The following is a 22056-nucleotide window of genomic DNA, read 5'->3' as shown; positions in this document are numbered from 1 at the left end:
AGGACAAGAACTTCAGGCACCAAAGGAGAACTCTATTCACCAAAAGCAAATTGAGTCCCACCTGTGGATCAGAGCACCTGCAGCTTGACCAAACTGGTTGATCTGGGTAGATTCTTCTTCAGACATGATCTCTGGTTGCAGAGAGAAAGAGGAGGGTCGAGACAACTCACACTTCTGTTTGTCCTCCCAGGACTTCAGGGTGCTCTCAAATGCCTAAAAACACAGTAAGCAAACCGTAAGATATCTTGTAAAGCTCCTATAAAAACAATGGCTGTGCCTATGCCTGTAAAACATGTAGATCTGGTAGAGACACTTTTCTTTGCAGTACCCAGTTGTTCAGCTGCTTATAACTTTGGTAACTAGCTGTCTGGGCTGAAGTTTTCCATGCCACATGCTTACCCTGGCTTCATTTTTGCTTAAGCCTTGTTTTAGTCAAAATCGTTTGGCCAATTCTGAGGGCCAGATCAGCAAAATCCACTCATTCCCTACTGGTGGCAGCCCTTCCTTTGAATAGCTATATTGCCTCTACACTTCATACGACTGAGACATCTCAGAGGTGGAAATTAAAAATGTTCAAGGCTCCTCCACGTCTGGAAGTAAACTGGGCTTCCTCAGTAACTGGTGGGACAAGCAGCTGAACTAAGAGCAAGGACCTGTCACACTTGCACCCTTACTGATATTCCTGCTGGCATCAGCTAGTGGTACAGGAAGAAGCAAACCAGATCCAATGCAGAAGGATCAAAATTGTATATGGTGAGAATGAAAACTGATACACAAAGCCCCAGGACAAGAAGAAATGGATCAGTGAGTGCAAGAAATGGCAAGAGAGGTTAGACAGGAGAAGGTAGCATGGGAGGGGTAGATTGAAATAGGAAGAATAATTCAGAGAAGATGAGGATAAGAAGCAGGGGTGTGACGTTTTCATGGAAAAAAACCCCAAAACCCCCAAACCAGCATTTGGGGAGCCTGAAAAGGAAAGGAGATTGGGTGGATGGGAAAGGGGAAGAAAAATGGCTGTCATGGATCCTGGGCCTGGACAGTCAATTAAGATGAGTACATGTAGAGGAATGAAGCTGGGTTAATTAGCATTGATAATGTACAGCTGTGGGCTGGCTTCAGGGGCAGTGGGTTGGTTGATGTAGACAAGGTGCAGCTGCGGCTGGTTCTGGTAAGTGGTTGAGAGGCAATGAAGAGAGAGCAGGCGAGGAAGAAAGGGAGGAGGGAAGAAGCAGAGAGAGGAGAGAGAACACATGCCCTGGATGAGGCAAGGAGAAGGCAGCAGAGGGACTGGTATGAAGAGTGTGCTGGTACGAGATGGTAAAAGACCTTGTTGCAGCCAGCTAGATGGAGAGTGCTGCGACAAGTCCAGACTTGGAAAGGTGCACAGGACTAACAGCAGAGAGAGGAGACGGATGGCACAGAAAAGCCAGTGCCCACCAGAACACAACTGCCTTTGGGGATGACTCAAGGTTCTGGGGACATGCCATTCTCCTGCATCTGCAAATACTTGTGAAGCCCTGTAGTAAAGCATTCCCTTCCCCTACTGCTCCTCTCATACAGGACACAATTAGGCTCTCATTAGTGCAAGCTACCCACTGATCTCAACCTTGCTGATGACTCTTCAGTTGCCCAGGTGAGGCCACGTGAGGGAATTTGAGGTTTTTCCATCTTCAGTTTAGGAAACTAAATATCCCAAATCATATTTGAAAAATGCTACCAAAGGTACAGGGCCACACACATGAAGAGAGGACCCCGCTTCATCTACTGCATAGGACAGATTTGCTCTGTGAAGGAAGGGGTGTGCAACAACGATCAAAAGGACAGCAGGAAAAATAAGGATAAGCTCACATTCAAGACAAAAGCTGAAAGTTGCTCTGCAAAACTGGAACCTCTTCCCCAGTGGTAGTTTCATGCCTGCAAAACTGGGTTTGCAGGCAATGAGGAGCGGAATGGTACAATCATAGTGATGGCTTCAGATGGCCCTACACACAGCACACTCACTAGGGACTTGTGTGTCCTACCTGTTGTGCTTCACCTTTCCCACCATACCCACAGACAGGTTGCCTCTCCTTTTCTCCCTTCTGCCTTTACAGCAGCAATCTTTACAGCAGGAACTCTGTCTCCCCTTGCTCTCTGTGCTGTCTCCTTCAGTCACTCCCCCTCCAAGTCTCAGTGTGACATTGCAGAAGCTCTCTTACCCTCCAGGTTAAGAGACTGTGTGCACTATTCCCGTCTCCTCCTCTCCACAACATTTGCACCAAGGGGTGACAGGACAGGGGATAATGGTTTTAAACTAAAAGAGGGTAGAATCAGACTAGATACAAACAAGGAATTTTTTACAATGAGGGTGGTGAAACACTGGAACAGGTTTTCCCAGAGAGGCTGTAGATGCCCCATCCCTGGAAACATTCAAGGTCAGGTTGGATGGGGCCCTGAGCAACCTGATCCAGTTGAAGATGTCCCTGCTCAGTGCAGAAGAGTTGGACTAGATAACCTTTAAAGGTCCATTCCAACCCAAACTATTCTATGATTCTATGATAAATGTAAATACTCACTGTTCTCTCCTAGGGGTCTTGGGTATTGCCCTGTCCTACCATGACAGGGGCTTTGTACACCTGCTTTTGCTTTCTCTTCATCCCATCATACTTGCAACTTCCTGCCAGGCAATGCGCCTCAGGCCTGTATCAGGCTGCTTTCCCTTTTTACTCTTCTTTGCTCTCTCTTTTCTTGTTATTCAGGAGGTCAGTCCTTTGCAGAGGACAGATTTGCTCTGGAAGCTGGTTAAAGGGGCATTATGCTGGAAAGTATTAAGAGCTGCTACCAACTGAACTCTTTATGCATGGACAGTTACAGAGTTGGGAGGATCCATAAAGCCTGTTTATGCCACACCAAGGCCTTTATCCTTTTCTTTGGCTTACCAATACTCAGTAATACAGTAAAACTAAAAGGACACTTATTTGTGGGCTGGTATGCATCAGACATTTGAAAATTATGAGATGAGACAGACAGACAATGCTGAACAAGACATTAGACACTGCTTTACTTGGTCAATGAGGTATAAGGCACATATTGAACAATAATGAGAAATCAAAACGTTGAACAGCTGCATCTAGGCAATCTGCAGCACTCGGTGAGGCAGGCATCCTGTGGGAAAAACAGCATGCAAGCATGTTAAGAAAGGCTGTCACAAGGCACCTAGAAAAGGAAGCAAAATAAGCTTGCATAAACAACCTTATTTATGTGATTTCCCAAGTGGTGAATGCAAGTTTAATCATGTTCTTTCCAAAAAAAGTTATGGTGTGTAGCAAAATATGCTTCTTAGATTCACAAAGATAAGCTTGCACCTGTGGCTGTTGCCACACCCTCCAGGAATACGTGACATCAAAACATGTCATACTCCACAGTGTATGCGAGGCTGCTCTTACCCTGTCTCGGGTGAGGGTTTGTGCCCTGTTCTTATGAACAATCCAAATGTAACCCGGAGGCTGGATCCAGGCTTCTCCATCCACTTGCACGGGAACTCCTTCTTCTCCAAGGATTGCTATCTTCACTGTCCGACACTGCAAGAAATGGGTGCATCCAAAAAACTCTAAAATGTTGGTTTTCCAAAAGTATGAGACATATGAGACATCCTCTTTCTTTCCAAAGCACTTCTCCGGGTACTGTAGCTTTGGTGCTACTAGAGGAAGATGTGCTTGGGTGGCGGGGCATGCCTTGCCCTTGTGCAGCAGGGACCATTTGCTGTGGTTCTGGACTAACTGGTATTTGAACTGCTGGTCTAACTCCCACCACAATGAATGCTAGCAAACAATTCCATGCCAAATTCCCCCTGAATGTGCCCATTTTCAGCCCTGGTGGATGCTCTTTTCACGGAACAGAGAGAGCACAAAGGAGAGCTTTACAGACTGAAATGGTCAAAAACATCACGAGATGGGGGAGGCAAAAAGAGCTCACAAAAGCATCTGATACCTGTGCAATCCGGTGATGCTGTAGGTTTATCACTCGTGACACTGCCATCTGCATGCTACCAAACACAGCTACCACCTCCAAAATCTTGTCATCAAAGGAGGGGGCTGTAAATGTCTAGCCAGATAGAAGGGAGAGAGAATTCAGTTGACATACAGCTCTGTTAGAGAGGGTTCCTTTACCCCCCATTGGTGCAGATCTGGGGGTCAACTTTCAACTGTGCTATTTAATCTGTGTAAAATTAATGATGAGGCTAGAAAGTGATGAAGATCTGCAGTGAGCTAGAAGGGAGATAAAAGAGCCTCGATATTCCCACTGTGCTTCTAATGGCAGCTCAAGTATAATTCAAACACAAAGGCTGTAGGCCACAAGGCAATATTTATTCTTATGAGAGTAGGCAATTTTTCATCTCAAATAATACAGTGTTTCTGACTGGATCTAACCCCCCCCCCTTGCCTTCAACGCACTTTACTTCTCACACAGCCTGAGGGGATGAGGGCAATCTAAAGCTCTTCCTGGAAGTCCAAATTGTCTGTTCTGGTTGGTTTTTTTCTCATCGTTACAGACTGCTTGGGTGTGAAGCTGCTGAAGATTGGATTTCAGTATCTTACCCACTTCACCACCTAGGTCCTGCACCTAGGGAGGAGCAACCCCGTGTACCAGCACAGGCCCATGGGCCAGCAGTGTGCCCTTGGAGCCAAGGTGGCCAGTGGGATCCTGGGGCGTGTTAGGAGAGTGGCCAGCAGGCGGAGGGAGGTGATCCTGCCCTCTGCTCTGCCCTGGTGAGGCCACATCTGCAGTGCTGGGTCCAGTTCTGGGCTCCCCAGTTTAAGAGAGACAGGGAACTACTGGAAAGGGTCCAGAGGAGGGCTACAAAGATGATGGGGGACTGGAGCATCTCCCTGATAAGGAAAGGCTGAGAGAGCTGGGGCTGTTTAGCCTGGAGAAGAAAAACACCGAGAGAGGATCTTATCAATGACTACAAATATTCTTAAGGGCAAGTATCACGAGGACAGGGCCAGGTTCTTTTCAGTGGTGCCCAGAGACAGGACAAGGGGCAACAGGCACAAACTGACACAAAAAGTTCCTTCTGAATATGGGGAAGATGATCTTTACCTTGAGGGTGACAGAGCATTGGCACAGGCTGCCCAGAGAGGCTGTGGAGTCTCCTTCTCTGGAGACATTCAAACCCACCTGGATGCGACCCTGTGCAACCTGCTCTAGGAGACCCTGCTTTAGCAGGGGGCTGGACTAGGTGATCTCCAGAGGGCCCTTCCAGCCCTGACTGTTCTGTGAATCTGTGATTCACATAGAAAGTACATGTAGACAGGCCCCTTGCCCTCTTCTTCCAAGTGCTATTCTCAGGGGCTATGACTTCAAAAGCAACAGTCAGTAAACATTTCCTGGATTGCCTGAGAGAATACTCACATCATCTTCCTTGGTTCCCCCCCAGAAGTTGGTGCCTCCTGCGTAGCTGGGAATGTTGAGTACAGCAATTCCCTGGAGACTAGGTAAAGGGATTGGCCTCCCATCACACTGCACAAAAATGAAGGCAACATTACCACATTACTCTCAGCACAACAGGAGAGCGCCCCTCCTGCCAGAGCACATGCTCTAAGAACAGAAATCAGCCTGCACACCTTAGCAATAAATTAATTCAGGTTTCTTCCAGTTTATTCTTGGCCTAGCAGAGTAAAACGTATCCACTCATGTCTCATGAACCACATCTCTTTTGGCAGACATGGATTTTAGAGAGATACTGTTGCTTCTCTTCCCCAAACAGGAATAAGGCACACCCGAGAGACTTGGCAAAGCCTCTTGGGTTTATTCCTCCAGAAAGGGGAGTAAAAATTCTGCAACACCTATGCAGTCTGCTGTGATGAGGGTCTCTTCCCACAAGCTACCTGTTTAAGCTGCACATGGCCTATACAAGAATATTTCTTTTCCAGTTTGAAGCACATTATAGCATAGTTAAATTAAGAGTTTTCCACTGCATCTACCATCCAAAATTATGTGTTCACACGAGATAGCACATACAACATGACAATCTTATCTATGCTGAACACTGAGCTGGGACAGCTAGTACTTGCCAGGAGGATGAGAACACAAGTTATCTTCCAGAACCAGGGAAAGCCACTTTTAGCTAGGTCAGGGTGAGATACAGCAAGTACATCCTATCAGGTAGGCAAGGGAAACACCCTTATGTCACCAAGTAGAATCATGACACCAAAGTCAAAGCATGTGAAGGAGATGCAATTAGGCACCCCAGCTTTAGGAACAGAAAAGCATGCTAATTCCTCACCTCCAGCAAGACTTTCTGCTCCAGGTTTTTATATGTTCTGTGTAGCAGCTCCTTGGTCCCCAATACTCCATACCACATCATGTTTTTAGTACGACTTCTAAGGGGGCAAATCAAAAAGGAAAGTTAGCATACGCATTTACTTTTTCACTTAGAAAGAAAAAAAAACCCACATTGAAATGGTACCTCCTACATCCTAAAACACAAAGGTACTTCACTTCCAAAAGGGTCAAACACTTAAAATGGTCATCACTTGTGCTAGGAAACTACTGCTCTTTAAATAAATGTTAGGTAGGAATTGAGGATGACTAACACACGCCACCAGAAACACACAGATTGCCCTGGTGCAGAACTTGTCAATCTCATACACCAGGACATCAACAGCATTTTGCTGTATTAGCTCAAGTCTAGCAAAACGCACCAATCCCAGGCTAAACAAAGCATCCTGTAGATGCCCAGGTATTCAAAAGGTCCAAACCTGTGGTTTGCATTAAGTTAGGATCAAGGCTGAAATCACCCTCTGTGCCATTTAGAGCTGAGATGCGCTTCTCTCACGGCTAAATAGCAAGCCCAGGAGAAAAATCTGACTGAGATCATGAAGTAAATGGAACCAATGCACTAAATCTAGACCAACAGTTACTCAAAGATCTTATACTAGCCACAACAGCACAACGAATCAGTAATAAATCAGTAACTTATCTCCTCCATCATGATTTTAAGCCTTGAAGGAAGATTATGAAGACAAGCTTGACAATATACCTATTCCGCACACTTGCACGCAATTGGCTTCAAAACCACACAGAAAGATAAAGTGGTTTCAGTCACTTCTGGTAGTACCCAACGTCAGCCAAATCCAAACCCACCTGCATTTCTCTGGGTGCTCATCACGTTTGTTATTGAAGTCCAAAGAAATCTTTGCATCCAGTCCAATTCCAAAGTAATTATTCATGACACACTTCTCTGTGTAACATTCACTGCCAAACAAAAGAACAGAACTCGCATTCCTAAGTCTACATACCACTTGGTATACATCTTACATGCCCCCTCTGGCCACCTCAGAATTCTCTTGCATGAAAAGGTGAGCAGCAATAAGGCTATATGCCAACATGCTCTGATAAGCATTGCTGGGAACTGCCTAAAGCCCACAACGAATATCAAAAGTAGCTACTGATGTGTGCTCCCTGGCCTACAGCCTCTGTCTGTAAGACTTCACAGCCACAAGATTTGCAGAGGAATTCTCCCCTTGCCACAGAAACATACTCAGAAGCCTACACTTCATTTACAAAGAGCTATGATGCCGGGCACCCGTATTGTGTAAAAGGTCTCACAAAACATTAGCAATGCTAATTGCTTATATAAGGTGTTACCAACATAGAGCCTGACAAGTGAGCCCAGAAGTGTCAGCTACTCATCGCAGGGGCACTGAATCCCATGAAAAAAAACTTAAAAGGTCTGTATCACTGGATTTTTGCTGTTCAACAGTTTAGCAGAAAGAGCTTGAGAAAGTCTTCACATCATATTTCCCAACGCCCCCCCCTGCTGTGGCCTGCCCGTGACCATTCCTGGGCCTCCATGCTGTAAGGGTAGTGATTCCCTCCCAGGTTACTATCGACTAAGTGGAAGCCAGAGCCATCTCTGAGTCTAGGGAGAAGACTGATCTAGACTTCATTCTTACCTAAACCCTAAAAATCTTCTACCATGTGTCAGATGTGTCACTGCATGTATAACTACACAAGCTGATCCTCACTGGCACCAGCGTATGAATTCATTTACATAACTCTGGGCTGCTGCAGTGCATTATTCAGCTCTATTAACTAATCTGCTTCTCTGCTGAGGTCCATTTGGAAACACCCACTCCCTCCCTTCAGCTTCCTGGGCATACTTACAGATTTTCAGGCTCAGAGTTAAAGGGATCAGCATGAATCAACAATCGGCTGATGACAGAGCTCCCAGGCAAAGAACCAGACATGCCAGCACGAATATCTGTAGGAAAATTGACAACAGGGAAGAGTGTGATTAATAACAAGCAAAAAGCAAGAAACTTCAACCTCAGAGACAAGACAACAGGGCAGAATATATTAACTTTTGTCATTCACTGTGGAAAGAAAACAGCAATAGTGCTTCCTTCCACTTCAGAAGGCGTAGCTCTGTCAATAAGGAGGAAGGTTTCTGGGGCTCCCTGCAGGGTTTTTGATTGACAGAGCAGCATGTAAGGCCAGCAGCACAGCTGTCCAGACACACTGAAATGGGAAATAGGAGTGTATTCACTGCAGCAGCTTTTCTGTTCCAGAGTTAGACATGCAACAACCTTGCTTCAATGAGGAGAGAGAGAGAAGTAGGACTGAAGTTATTCTCCAAGTTGCTCAAGAATTACTGCCTCCTGCTTCTTAAATTAATAGCTGGCAGTCCACAAACAGCAGCTTTGTCGAGACAAAGTAAACTACCTGCTTCCAGAAGAAACAATTTGAACAAGTAATTTGGGGGAAGAGGTGGAAGGACAGCGCCATGGCGATGGCAAGAAGTTGCTGCATAAGATGTGGCAGTTGGGAATTCTGCTGGGTCTTTGCACCTCCAGTAACTTCAGCCTTCACACAAAGGGACTGCTGCTCCCAGTCTATGGTTACCACTCCTCAGAAACCTCTCTCAGCAGCATCGTATCAGCCTTCTTAAGGTTACTTTGAGCTCAGTATCTCCTTGTAACTGGCATCCAAATTCTGTCACTGCACAGTGTTAAAAATCCGTGTCTAGGTCTCAGCTACAAGCTGGAAACTACTACAGCTCCATCGAAGTCTCCACTTCCCAGCCCTAGTGGGAAGTTATCCACAAAGGGATCTCTCTCCAAGTCAACCCTGCACAAAAGGACACCAGGCAGGACAATTTCACGTTTCCATGTGGAGACTGCAGCCTGTGCTGCTGTCACCCATACTCCAGCTGGCTGCCTAAATGGGAAGTGGTGGGTGTTAAACTTACTTGGGTAGAGGATTTTCGTGTTCAGCATTGGCAAGTTGTCCCGGTTTCCTGTCTGGGGAGGAAGAGATGCAGAGCTACCCAGTGACAAACTTCCTTTGTTTATTAGTCTTTCGCAAGGAGACTTGGACGCTGTAAAACACAAGACAAACATGGCTATTGACAAATAGAATGCTGTGATTCAGATCAGCACATAGCAGCACAGCCCAAGCAGCAAGACTAGGTCAGGAATCACTCAACAGCAAAACACTCTGGCCACCATAAAACAAAGAGTTGACAGAACCGGTCATTAAGAGACAGAGATGTGGCATATGTGCAGCCAGAAAGCCTCACACACTGGAGGTACCAAAACGCCACGCGCAAATATTAGAAATGGAGATGAGGAAAAGCTGGTGCCAGCAGCACAACAGACAGGGTATTTGGCTCCCAGTCAATACTCAGGTAAGTTCCAAGTACACCCACAGTAATCAGGGATCTCTAACAGATTACTCACATAACAGTTATTAAAGCAAACTGGCTTCTATTCTCTGTCACCTGGAAAGGATGGCAGGGGCTTACAGGGAAATGTCATCAGACAGATGACATGAAAAATGTTCAAGACTGTCCTTGTCCAAGCACTGAAAGCCAGGAGAACCCAGATTCCTGGCTAAGATGCAAGAAAATTTCTGAATCCTAGGCTCCGTATGCTAAGATCATAGACCAGCCATCAGATATGTAGCGAAAAATTGGGGGTGTACGATGCGCAGGCTAGAGCACAGAAATGTGTAGGGCCTGGTTACTGAAAAGCAATCACTCAAAAATTATAGAAAAACAGAACTTGGAAGGTAATGCATGTAACGCTGCCCTCAATTTTTACAACTAACAGAACTGTAATTTGCAGGCAAGATCTGCATGGTGGCAGCCCCAGAACAGTACCTTTCCGCTGGCTCCTCCCTTTGGACACTCCATAGCTGCTGCTGTGTGATGACTGCAGGGGGATTTTGTCCTCGTTCCTCAGCTCCTTGCCCTCTTCAGAGGCTGAGAGACTAAGAAGGAAGCCCTCCTGCTCCTGGGTCTGGGCGTTCTGTTCATCTACAGCTGTAGGAAGAGAGAAAGCAGGTGAAGCGCCTCACAGCTCTTCTAGCAAGGAACACCTCCCACTGATGTAAATAACAACAGGATGGACTCTAAAGGCTCTAAAAGTGATGGGCTTCCATTTATTCCCATTTAGATGCTGCCAGAAATTCTAACCAGATGGACATCAAATGACTAATGAATTTTCTGTTTGCTTCAGCTGTCCTGGGGCAATAGGATAAGCCACTTGAAAAGGGCACTTAGACACATGTCATCAGGAGGAAAAAAATAGTGGGTAAAAAACAATACAAAGGAAAGAATCAGATAGCTTACTCTAGGAGAAGAAAAACAGTTTGGGGAAGTTGAACAAATACATCTGAAACATAACTAGAGTTTGCCGAAGAGCTGGTAAGAATTAAATGCTAGCTTGCTGCCTAACAAACCCAAAACTTCCTTTGCACGTAATCAACGGGCCTTCCTCCACAGCAACCCCTCCCAGAGCACAGCCCTCAGTCATCTACCAGCTCACTGCCTCTGCAGGAGGATGAGCCCCTCTTCTTTCAGTCTCTTCCCCTCCCTTTGCGCTGACGCTGGAGCTCATCAAAACTAGCCACAAGGCAATCCAACCCACTAGCCCAGCAGAAATATAAACTCTTCTTGCTGGATCGAACAGATTGGTTGGGCTCCAAGAGAAGTGCGAGAAACATGAAGCTGACATAAGGTAAGCAGCAGCGAAGTGGGACAGCAGTGAGGTCAAGACCTCCACTTCACCAGCAGCAGGCTGTTCACTCAGCTTCCATCATCTCAAATAACTTCACCTTCAGGACAGGTTATATACAACAGTGCAGTGCTGGAAATCCAAGCAATATTGCAACGATCTGTAACTTACTAAAGTAGCTCTTCATAGTACATAGGTGTGCCTGGACGTCACATCTGCAACTTCAATGCTTTTATCTCCAGTAATAAGCTGTTAAGTACTTCCTTAGGTCTAAGTTAAACCACTGAGTTTATGACTAACATCTGGGAGACTGACGCTTTTCAAAGGAAATGAAACTTTGAGCTATGGGTGTGAGTGGCCGGAAAGGGGTAAGGGTCAAGATGTGGAGAAGAGGGTCACCTGCCTAGGAAGTCAATACCGGAACAGAACTGATTTGCACCAAGGTGCAGTGCTATAAGATTTTCCCTGTGACAAAGGTAGTTTAAGAAGCTCCTGCCCTCTCCTGCAGTTGTACCACTGCACTCTTTTGCTGGTCTCTATTATAAAGAGATTTCTGAAACAATCCAAATTAAAATACTTAAAATAATTTATTCTCAAGTATTTTTAGATCTGTTGCACAGCAAGGGCACACAAACAGTTGCGCTGACACAATTGTGGTGTGGGTGGGAACAGACAGGAAACGCAAATGAACAGAGTGTGGGAGGGTAGTAACTTCCGAAACCAGCCCTATGGGAGAGAACATACCTTCAACTTCAGGCTCGTTTACCGAGCAATGTTTCAAACAGGTGGGCTTGGCAGAGATGATGCTGAAACTAAATGGCCAGGCTTACTGAACAGCTTCTCTAGCTCAGGAAAGCTGTTTTTAATAAAGAACTCTACTCTCTTCTGGAATAAAGGAAATTTATACTTCTCAAAAACCTGTAACAAGTCACAAGCAAGACTCGTAAGAGGTTACCTTTTTCTGCATGCTCTATTATCTGACGAATGGCTTTTTTCAAGCTGTTGGCTCTCAACATGAGCTGTTCTCGGGGACGAAATATCTGGGGCCGTGCAGTACATGATGAGCCCACTGACCGGTCACTAGAAGAATCACAAGCGCTGCCTGACCCATCACCATCTTCAGTTTCCTCGGCAATGGTGGGAGGAGGGTTTGGCAGAGATGAAGATGCTTGAGATTCATCGTTCAGTGTCTTCAGCAATGAGTCCAGCTTCTCCTTCAGGACAGAGCACTATGAGGCGAAGAAGAACATTTGAGTACAACTAACAGTAGACTGGCTAGCTCATTCTTTTAGTGCTTGCTGAACTGCTGCTGTCCTAGTTCTCCAAAAACAGAGTAGTTTCCCACTTCAGAAGTAGAAACCCAAACAACTTTTCCAAATTTACCTTCCTGGCCATGACCTCTGATTCCTCTGAGCTTTCTGTTGCCTTCTCATAGGCCTTCCCTACTCGAGCCACAAAATCTTTCACTGTCTCACAAAGCACCCTAGACAAAGAAGGTAGTGAAAACAAAGTCATGCAAGGATTGTCTCAGGATTTTCACAGCGCAGCTTTCACTTAAGAGTAACTGTCTGCTAAGTACTCACTTGGCTGAGGAGATGACCACTGAGTGTTGGTCAGAAGTCAAAATTTTGGACAAATGAGCAGCCACAGAGTCTTCATAGAAGAGAATCTTCTGCACCTGGTGACAGTGAGAGACAAGCCACTGGGGTGCTGCTTCCCAGCATTACAACATATGCTATGTAACTCTGGCTCCCCAGACAGTACCTGTCATTCTACAGGTTCCTTTTGCCCTGGAAAAGTTATGTGGTCCAGGGCTCAGTTACTCACTGAAGACTTGAATCTGATGACAAAACTACTTCTGAACCTAGAATTCAGCAGCAGCACATTTCTTAAGAGTCTGACCTATCGTGGATCTAAAACTGGTTTTTTATGACTGCTGTGCAGCTTTCCACAATTTCAACAACGTGATGCCATGACAGCAAATAAAAGTCAGTAATTTCTTCTCTGTCCTGTTCCAAAGCATCTTCTCATCCCTCATTATGGTTGCTGCCTCTGGTAACTCAACCTCCATCCTTCTCCATAACACTTCATTGACTTAAAGCCCCCTGATCTTTCTAGCTCCTGCTACACCCAAGTCATGGCTTAGGCCTGCTCCACTTAAGCTCAACCGCTGCCTCCTATCTTTTCTGTTCTGAGGCTGTTGCTCCCAGTCCCCTGCCCTCTGCATCTCACGAGGTACCTCAGAATCCTCACTGAAATCTTCAGTGACTGTGGAAGTGGAGGCCTGGCGAGGGAGTTTGGTTTCATACACCATGATGCTCCACCTGTTGAAAAGGAGGCATCATACTTGTCACTAGAAGGTAGATGATTTCCTCCTCTATCCAAAGGACCTAACAGGTTAGAACCTCAAAGCAGAACAAATTGCACTTTGGTTGGGGCGTGACTGATGTAGGGAAGCCACAGAGTTGCAGCAGAACTGCAGAAGGGCTGAACTGAAGGAAGAGGGCAGGATGATACCACAAACAAGTATTCTACAGCATAAGGAACTTCCCTCTCTTTCACAGAAATCCTATGGGCATTACTTGATTCAGTATAAAAGATGCTAAGATGCAACTCTAAAGACAAAAAGCATTTTTAAATGTACAAAGACATAAAGACGATTTCAATACTAGAAGTAAAGATGTCCATTTCTGCACTCAGCTTTCATTTCTAAGCCAAACTCAAGATAAATTGGTTCAAATTTACAAAGAAAAAAAAATGAGCTTAACTAATAAATCATGACTGTAAGGGTGAAAATTCAATTGCTGAGAACTCTGGAACACAAGAGAGGACACTGGATGTCAGACAATTTCACTCATTACTATTCTGCAGCAGTGACACAGAAAGCCAGGCTACCTTTTGCTGCTAAAGGGTGACAGAGGATTATCAAAAAACCCCCACATTAATTGGCATTAGTAAGAAGCTCAGCTGCTGGGCAGAATCCAGAACTGCCCAGTTCACCTGGAAGGGTCATTTCACCCAGCTCTCGAGCAGGGGAGGATGTTAGTGATGGTTACTCACCTGTCCAGCATTTTGGTACTGGCCCTCTCCAGCTTCTCCAGGATCTGCGGGAGCTGGGTATCATCATCACAAGCAGACCCCCAGCCTAAGACACGGGCAAGGTCATTCCCTGTTCCCAAGGGCAGCACTCCCAGCTGGCACTGCATCAGAGAAAAGGAAACCAAAACTGATATTCAAATGGGAAAACACAAGCCACAACAAGACTGATTCCTTACACAGACCAGTCATTGAGAAACATCTAGTCCCAGGGAGAGGAGGAACCAATTCGATGGGGAAAGCAGCCAGAAGAGCATGCAAGTAAGGAAAAACTTCCTTTGCTTTTCAGTTGTTAACTGAGGAGCACATTACAGCTACCATCTCAAGGAGCACCTTGCTAAAAGTAATCCCAGCTACAGACGTATTTATTTAACCATCAGGTGGTGCTATTGCTTTTTCTGTGAAATTAGCAGCAATCTCTCCAAGACAAAATGGAAACTAAACTCTGTATGATGCTTCTACTCCAGTGAGGTTTCTGTCTATCCCAAGCCTCAGAAACTACAGCACAAGAATTAAACAGAACAGATGATGAGCACAACTTGCGGAATTCCCAGTTTTCTAACTGCAGCCCTTTCTGAGAATAAGTCTCTGCTGGCAACAGAGCAGGAGTAACTCAGAGCTACTCCAAAAGCTGGATCTTGTCAGAGGGAGCTGTGGAGGAACACTAGAGATAGGAATAATGAATTAGCCCAGTACTGCTTCTTGCAGAAAACTGCTGCAAGAACACTGCTGTGGAAAGCTTTCAGCAGCTTCAGTCCTGGGGCAAGCTACATCTGTATGATCAAAGAAAGTCCTCGTCAACCCGTGCTGTTGTTATTACTCCACTCTTTCATCCAACCAAGCTGTTTGGGCAGGTACCTGCTTGTGAAGGTTGAGGCTATCAATTTCGGAGAGAACCCAGCCAACGCTTCCGTCCCCACCACAAACTAGAATCCGGAAAGTGTCAAATTTCTGGAATAAGCGTAAACTATGGACAAGGGAGAGAAAAAAGCATGAGGGAAGAACAATCAGCTGTTACAGAAAGAAATGATAAACACTTCCGATCTAGGTAATAAACATGGCAGATTTGCTTAAAGTAGGCTCTGATTTTGCAATGAATGCAGGCCACTGTCAGATTACAATGAATTAAAATGATTATAAGTAAGGACTTATAAATACAGCTAAGCAATTTACAATGGCTATTCACTACCAAAATATGTCCCAGACATACTTCTTTACTAAAGCAGGACACTTTTGTCTGAACAGAAGAGGAAACAGGCATGTGATAACTGATTATCCATTGAATTTAATTCCTTTTTGCGGAATTGCTGTGTTCAACCTAACACTAGTTTTTTGTCACTGGAGCGCTCTGATGTCACTGCCTTCGCGCTCAAGGCCACACCAATTAAAGCAAAGCTTGAAGAGTGGGAACTTCACGCAGTTGTTCAGTAAGCAGACAACTGCAAGAGGATTTAAAGCCTCACAAGCTTTGTCCTTCTTCTGGGAAAGCAACGTAAATCAATGCTCTGGCGCCTAGTCTGTCCTGCAGGCAGGCAAACAACTCACCAGCAAGACAAGTGAAATTCTCTATTCACCCCTTCCAGAATATTAGAAACAACCTCCCCTTAAGCTGTTTGAAATCATGCTTCTTACTGAACATCTTCCACAACTACTGCCTGCTTTTATATTGGTTTCGTAAATTTTTTTATTATTATTATTACCTAAACAATATTTGCTGTAGTACAAGAAAATCCTTATTTCTTCAAGTGTTGTTGACACATGAAAAAAGGTTATCAGAAATCACAACATCTTATGGTACAGTTTGACTGGCACCAGCTGAGAATATTTAAATTATCAAGAAGCAGCCTTTACATCGTACCATCATTTCCTTTTTAAGAAAGCATAGGAGAGCAGCTGTTTTAGAAGTCTGTACCACAGCTTGAGAAAATAATTGATTCCCTCCCTTCCCTTCTCTCCTGCTTAAAAGCAAAATTCCTCTCTACAGTCAGTCCAACAGAGGAGGAGAAGAAAAATATTTCATTTTAAAAGCTTTCTGTAAATTATTTATCAGCCAAACACATCCCCCTGGACAGCATGCTGCAGTTCTAAAGGCCAGTTTTGCAATGCACTATGGCAAGAAACCACAATAGTCCTCAGAAGAGCAGAACCTAAGGGTCACTCATCTAGGAGTGGACAGTCCCAGATTTAAAAACCCTGCACCTACGGGTCTTAGCCATAGACTTTGAGTCACGTTTAGAAAAATATGAAGGAGATCTACCTCGTGTTGGCTCTTATTTATATAAGAAGCACCTATTCATGACAAAAGTTACTCAAAATACAATGCAACAGAGAAACATTTGGAAGGGGGCAAACTAGAGACCAAACGTGTTTTTTTTAAACAGAGCTGCAGAAATACCCTAAAGGAATTTATTCCACAGCACTCACTGTTGGTTGTTTGTGGTTTTTTTTCAATCCATAGATATTCTAGTGGTAAATAAGCCTGAAATGTCACCTAGATCCCAGGGCAGTGCTTACCAAAAGCACTCCTAAGAGATGTTTTCCCCACATCACCATAACATCTTTAAGGGATGGAAGTTTCACATAGTTCCCAGGTAAGTGACTTCTTGATAAATCTCATTCAATAATATTCATTTGCTATCCGTGACGTTTGTCTGTTCACCCGCTTTAACTGAAGCTAACAGTTCATCAGGATGCCTGCTACAAATCTGTCTGCTGACAAGTTTTATTCTGGTTGCAAGCTTGGTCTTCTTTCAGGGGAGTGTTTCTGGAATTCCCCCAAAACCCCTCAAGCTATCCTGCTGTTACCAATGAATGGAAATAATAACCTTTCTCAACATCATTTTTTTGTTTTAGCTAATCAGTAACACTAAACACAGAGAATGGAAAACCCCTCAAACTTCCTACGTTTTCAATCTTCTCTGAGGAATAGAGTCCTTGTTACATTTGAAGATGAGCTTATAATCAAATAAATCACTTGTACTTTTCTGGTATTGCAAGGAATGTGTGCTTCCGTAGAATATCTGCTTACCCAAGGTGAGGTCCTCCATTCATGAGGTCAAAGACCTGCGCTGGATTCAGTAGCTGCTTGAATCTTCGCAGAAATTTTACACCCTGGTTGTCTCCACTTTTTGAGTTGACGAAGACCAACAAAGGGCTTGTGCAAGAAGGGGGACAAGTAGCTTTCCAGAAACCTGTTGGGGAAAAGGAGAGAGGGAGGAAAAGCCAAGATGTGAAGCTGCCGCATGGAGACAGAGTGAGCTAAAAAACCAACACCCCACACCCCAGCGCAGCTATGAAGAAGCTAATACTTTCCTTGTGCTTATGGCACTCACTGGGTAAACGCCAAATGTGCACAGCCCTGAATCCAGCACGAACCACACCTCATGCTGCCAAATGTCACACTTATCTCCTAGCAGTATGCCAAAATTTTCAGCTTTTCCAACCCTCCCAAACCGCTTCTGCAATATAGTTGTTCTCAATAAATTTTAACAGCTACATCTCAGTGAATACTGACGTTACAGGGCAATAAACCAAATGCAAAAGCAAAGCAAACCATTCACTGCCACACTTCAGCCATGTCTTCCAGTTTGGAATTTCAGCAACACCAAAATCGGAATTTTCAGTTGACAGAGCCTGGCATTAATAGTGTTAGCTGAACGGACCGTGATGAGAGGAAGATAAAGAAAGCACTACTTACTGCCCATACTTACCATCTGAATCAATGCTGTTAAGAGCAGTAGGAGGAATGACAGATACTTTGCACAGCCCAAGAGGGCACTTGTTTGGCAACAACTCTTTACATGCTGTGTGTACCTGAAAATACCACCAAAAATATAATCAATCATTCAGACTCTTTTGGGCCTGAAGACACAACAACAAGAAGTTGTAAAGGAAGAGTAAGAAAGGAAGAGGGGGCAAATCCAAGGAAATGTCAATCAATACAGTTATTTTATGAATGATCTAATCAGTCTTCTACTAATTCTCCTCTTCCCTTTAGTGTGTAATTTTTCTGCCATTTGAATTTATAAGACTAGCACTTTGAGTGCTGAGAGGACCAGGTAAGAGATTCTGGGCTTTAAGCGCCTTCAAGCATCCTGCTTTCAAAATCCTAGCCTCAGTTGAGAGATCAGAAGTAGCAACAGAAGAAAAAGCTGGGAATTCAAGAAAACAAGAAAGCAAAAAACAAAGCAGGAAGACAGGAGGGACGTAAGAGGTAAGAGAAGGGATTACTAAAGCCACCCAAAAAAGGAAATACAAAGTAGAGTAGGGCGCTTCAATTATTTCTAGTACACGAAGACTGCAAGGTAGAGGGTTTGCTTGGGGTTTGGGCCCCTGCCCCCCACATTATAAACACATATTTCGTGATACTTCTCTTATTAATATTATAGACAACTGGAAACATAGCAAGATCTGCATCACTACAGTGGTTAGGCAAGAGAAACCTATTGCAATGGCAAGGGAAATTGCTATTATTAAAATAGCTCAGTATTCTTTCTTCTTTTCTGTTCTACGTTTTCAGCTTGTAGAAATTACAAATAACAGCTCCTTAAAACCCAACATCTCCCATGCCTGGGGCACTGATTCATATCTAGTGTAATTAGATTCTTCTATAAAAGCTCGCTATCAAAAGAAAATAAGCTTGCAGATAAGTCAGATTCTTATTTCAAGTCTTAATTTTATGCATCACAGTGATACTTTTCAGCACAGATTTAAATTTCTATCTCTTGCAAGCTGTTTATCAACTGGAGAAAGAACAATAAAGTCCTTCACAGCAAATACTGGCAGCACATTAAGAGATTTCATTTTAAGTAAATGTCATTAAAAGAACACACCACAGAGCTGATCAAAGACTATCCTTTTACTGAAATTATCATGTTTATTCAACTTACCATGGCTTTGCACCAAAGGCAGCGCCAGTCTTGCAAACGTAGGACACTGCCACAGGTTTTATCACACACAGTGCATTTGGCACTCACGGGCAGGTTTCCTTCCAACCACTGATGTGGCATCGAGATCTGCAAATGGTACAGAGGGAGAGAGGCAACATGGACTTTCCAGAGAACAGCTTAAGGGCACAGGATGCACTATGGCACAGAGACAGAGACAGGCGAGTCTTTATACGCACTGTTTAAGGACAGCAAAGGCAATTTCTAGAAAACACTTGACAACCTCTTTCAGCATTTTGTGTCATGCTCAAGCACAAAGAGACCAGGTGACTCACCCCAGGCTACCCAGGAAACACTGACCTACATCAGACATCCCATATGCTAAGGTACTGTTCCAACCACTCATTCATCTTTTTTTCTGTGAAAACTCAGATTAGGTTCCCCATGCCTCCAATTTTCTAGCCTCAACTCCCCCAGTCCATAGCAGGAATCTCTTCCTATTAAGGAGTCCTCACTACCCTGGTTGGACTTTTCACACAGAATCTCATGCTCTGACAGTAAAGGTCTTTTCCACATCACTAACACGTAAAGGCAGAATCTGTTATTTGTACAGTGAAGAAAGCTGTAGAGCGCATGCCAGTGTTTCCATCAAGAAAAGGGTAAAAGAACTAAGACTAACGCCTACCCCATCTTCATCCTCAATGATATCCTTCCCAATAGAGGCCAGAGTTGTCCACTTGCAATTATTGGTTGCTCGCACAGCACATCGCTTGTGGGCTTTAAACTTGCACACTGCAGAGGAAAAGAAGACTATATTAATCCTGTGATTTTATGCCTCAGAACGCAAAATGTGGCAGTGTGTGCAAAAGCTTTCCCAAGTGACCATATTTGGCTCCAGAAGAAAGCATGGGCACACACTACCCTTGTTAGCACTGCCAAAACTATCAGCTCTAAGCGTACCAAGTAAGATGAGCTAGCTATTAATTCTTGCCTTGTCAGTTTTGCCAGTTGCTTGTACAAAGCTTAGTTATCACCTTGTTAACTTTGACATGATTTACAGAGTCATACACGCCTGCATCCTTTTACACAGTGTGGGTGTAACCTCATTCACGCTAGAAGTATGAGCACGTCTGCTATGCCAAAGCTGGAAAAGAATAACCTCCCGGCATTCAAATGCTTAACAAGGATGTTCTTAAAAATATGATTATTCTCATGAAAAAGAGTATTCTTATGACTCTTCATCTGATACCTCAGAAGTACGTATCTGTTCCCTTCAGAAGCATAATTTAATTAAGGGATGGCAGTATTTGTGTAAATGGGGAAAAAAAAAATATCAGCTATATTACTCTCAGGTCCAACACTAAAACCAGCATGAAAACATCATTGCAGCCATTATCCTTTTACAAAATGCCTAGACCCTGATCTTGACTTCTGCAGGAAAATTCTCTGTGAAGCCAGAGGGATTCAGCAGCAAAGGGTTTCAGCATAAGGCCCAGAAAAGACCTTCAGTCTCATACACAGCCTGTATCTCTATCCAGTGTACTATGCAGCATTTTTCTACATCTTTTTGTAGACTGTTAACATTCCTCTTCAGTTATCTCTGGAACATGGCACTGAGCTATGAAGATGGCACTCCCCAAACCGGAGACAAGAGAGCACGTTTACCTTCACATGAGAGCCCATGCGACGTGACTCCAGATAATGCCTCCCGACACACATTGCAGTACGTTGGCCGAGCATGTGAGCAGGCGTACCAGTTATGCATCCCTGAGAAATGGTCCATGCTGTACTGGGTAGACTAGCAAAATAAATGTATTACAGCAAAGTCTAAAGTGGAACAACACAACTTTCTTTCCTTAAAACAAAGACTTGCACATAGCAGTCAGGAAAGGCAGAAACAGAAAACCTCTGCTAGGGAAGAGTAGGCCGCGTACACTTTATACACACTACCTGCAGCTCAAGAAGGTCTTTAAGCCAGAAGAGACTACTTGAAGAAGCCACACCTTCACTCCTGCTCCTGTCCCACCTCCCATCCTTGTCTCGCTACAAATGAGCGTAGTGAAATGAACCAGAGAAGTTATCAGCTGTGGAGTTGATCCTTCCCTTCCCTGTTTTTTTTTTTGTTGGATTAAGTTTTCAGCCAGATCAATTCCCTTGACCTGGTTTATTGTGTGGCAGAGGAATGCTTGTGCCAGCATAAGGGAGGAGACAACAGGGAGACAAGCATCACAGTAGGGAAAACAAAAGACAGCTCCTTTTGGTGGCAGTGCTGGTCTAACTACAGCCCCAGAAAGCAAACAGATGCACTGAAGTAAGCAAAATACTGACCAAGCAAGACATGAATTAGGACAAGGAGGGTAACTGAAGAGTAGAAAGACAATGGGCAAAATGTGTTTCACAACCTACCCATACTCTGAGAAGTGCTCTCACAGTTACCAAGGGAGAGTATACAAAGCCACAAGCATTCTTTGGAGAATTACTTCAGTGAATCCGGGATAGATTTTACAGAAAGCTTAACGCCATGCCCATTACAGTCAATAAAACCAACTTCTATTAAGTTAACTGGAAGCTGACTCCAATCTCAAAACAAGCTGTTATTTAGAATACGAGACACAGAGTGCAAAGGAACACATTTTCCTATTACCTCAAAATGTTCACGGTTTTGTACAGTCTTCAGCGCTGCAATCCAATCTTCCATCTCTTTTCTGTTATCAGCACAAAGGATGAGCTTCCGACATGGAGTGATAATCTGAAGAGTGAGAGAAAATTAATAGTGTGTATTCTGGGCATGTCAGTGACAGAACAGAGAACACGTTATCACTAGTATAGTTTATTGAAGCTATTTTCAGAGGCAATGAGCTGCACAACAGAGCAGAGGTTATTTGTACCTTTCAACCATATTTCTCTTCCACTGTAACATACCCTAATTCCTTCACAAATGTGCAGAACCACAGACAGCTGTCATTCCCTGTATTGAATCGAGTAAAGAAATCTCTCACCCCCAAATAACAGCACAACACAAATCAAGCACAGGGCAGTGGGAGTGAATATATTACACGTGCAGACCTTGC

At 44.2% G+C, this 22056-nt stretch overlaps 1 protein-coding gene across 7 annotated transcripts in view; it reads right to left on the bottom strand.

Annotated features, from left to right (window-relative positions):
- Window positions 1-22056, bottom strand: part of DGKD (diacylglycerol kinase delta) — a 62478-nt gene that overhangs the window by 8903 nt on the left and 31519 nt on the right. For all 7 annotated transcript variants that reach the window (XR_008749386.1, XM_055817106.1, XM_055817108.1 and 4 more), the window contains 21 exons: window positions 21630-21734; window positions 20651-20783; window positions 19671-19777; window positions 18989-19114; window positions 17810-17912; window positions 17128-17290; window positions 14958-15066; window positions 14064-14203; window positions 13243-13327; window positions 12587-12681; window positions 12387-12486; window positions 11959-12232; window positions 10148-10309; window positions 9236-9364; window positions 8152-8248; window positions 7129-7239; window positions 6269-6365; window positions 5395-5502; window positions 3970-4083; window positions 3426-3560; window positions 62-213 (listed from right to left, as the gene is read on the bottom strand). Coding sequence is in view for 6 of the 7 variants with exons in the window: in XM_055817106.1 (XP_055673081.1) it covers window positions 62-213; window positions 3426-3560; window positions 3970-4083; window positions 5395-5502; window positions 6269-6365; window positions 7129-7239; window positions 8152-8248; window positions 9236-9364; window positions 10148-10309; window positions 11959-12232; window positions 12387-12486; window positions 12587-12681; window positions 13243-13327; window positions 14064-14203; window positions 14958-15066; window positions 17128-17290; window positions 17810-17912; window positions 18989-19114; window positions 19671-19777; window positions 20651-20783; window positions 21630-21734 (2645 nt within the window). In the remaining variant the exon portion in view is untranslated. The remainder of the gene's footprint in view (window positions 1-61; window positions 214-3425; window positions 3561-3969; window positions 4084-5394; window positions 5503-6268; window positions 6366-7128; window positions 7240-8151; window positions 8249-9235; window positions 9365-10147; window positions 10310-11958; window positions 12233-12386; window positions 12487-12586; window positions 12682-13242; window positions 13328-14063; window positions 14204-14957; window positions 15067-17127; window positions 17291-17809; window positions 17913-18988; window positions 19115-19670; window positions 19778-20650; window positions 20784-21629; window positions 21735-22056) is intronic.

The sequence above is a fragment of the Falco peregrinus genome, chromosome 12 (genome assembly GCF_023634155.1).
Source record: "Falco peregrinus isolate bFalPer1 chromosome 12, bFalPer1.pri, whole genome shotgun sequence".
Lineage (NCBI taxonomy): Eukaryota > Metazoa > Chordata > Aves > Falconiformes > Falconidae > Falco > Falco peregrinus.
This window is presented reverse-complemented; position numbering and strand designations above follow the sequence as displayed.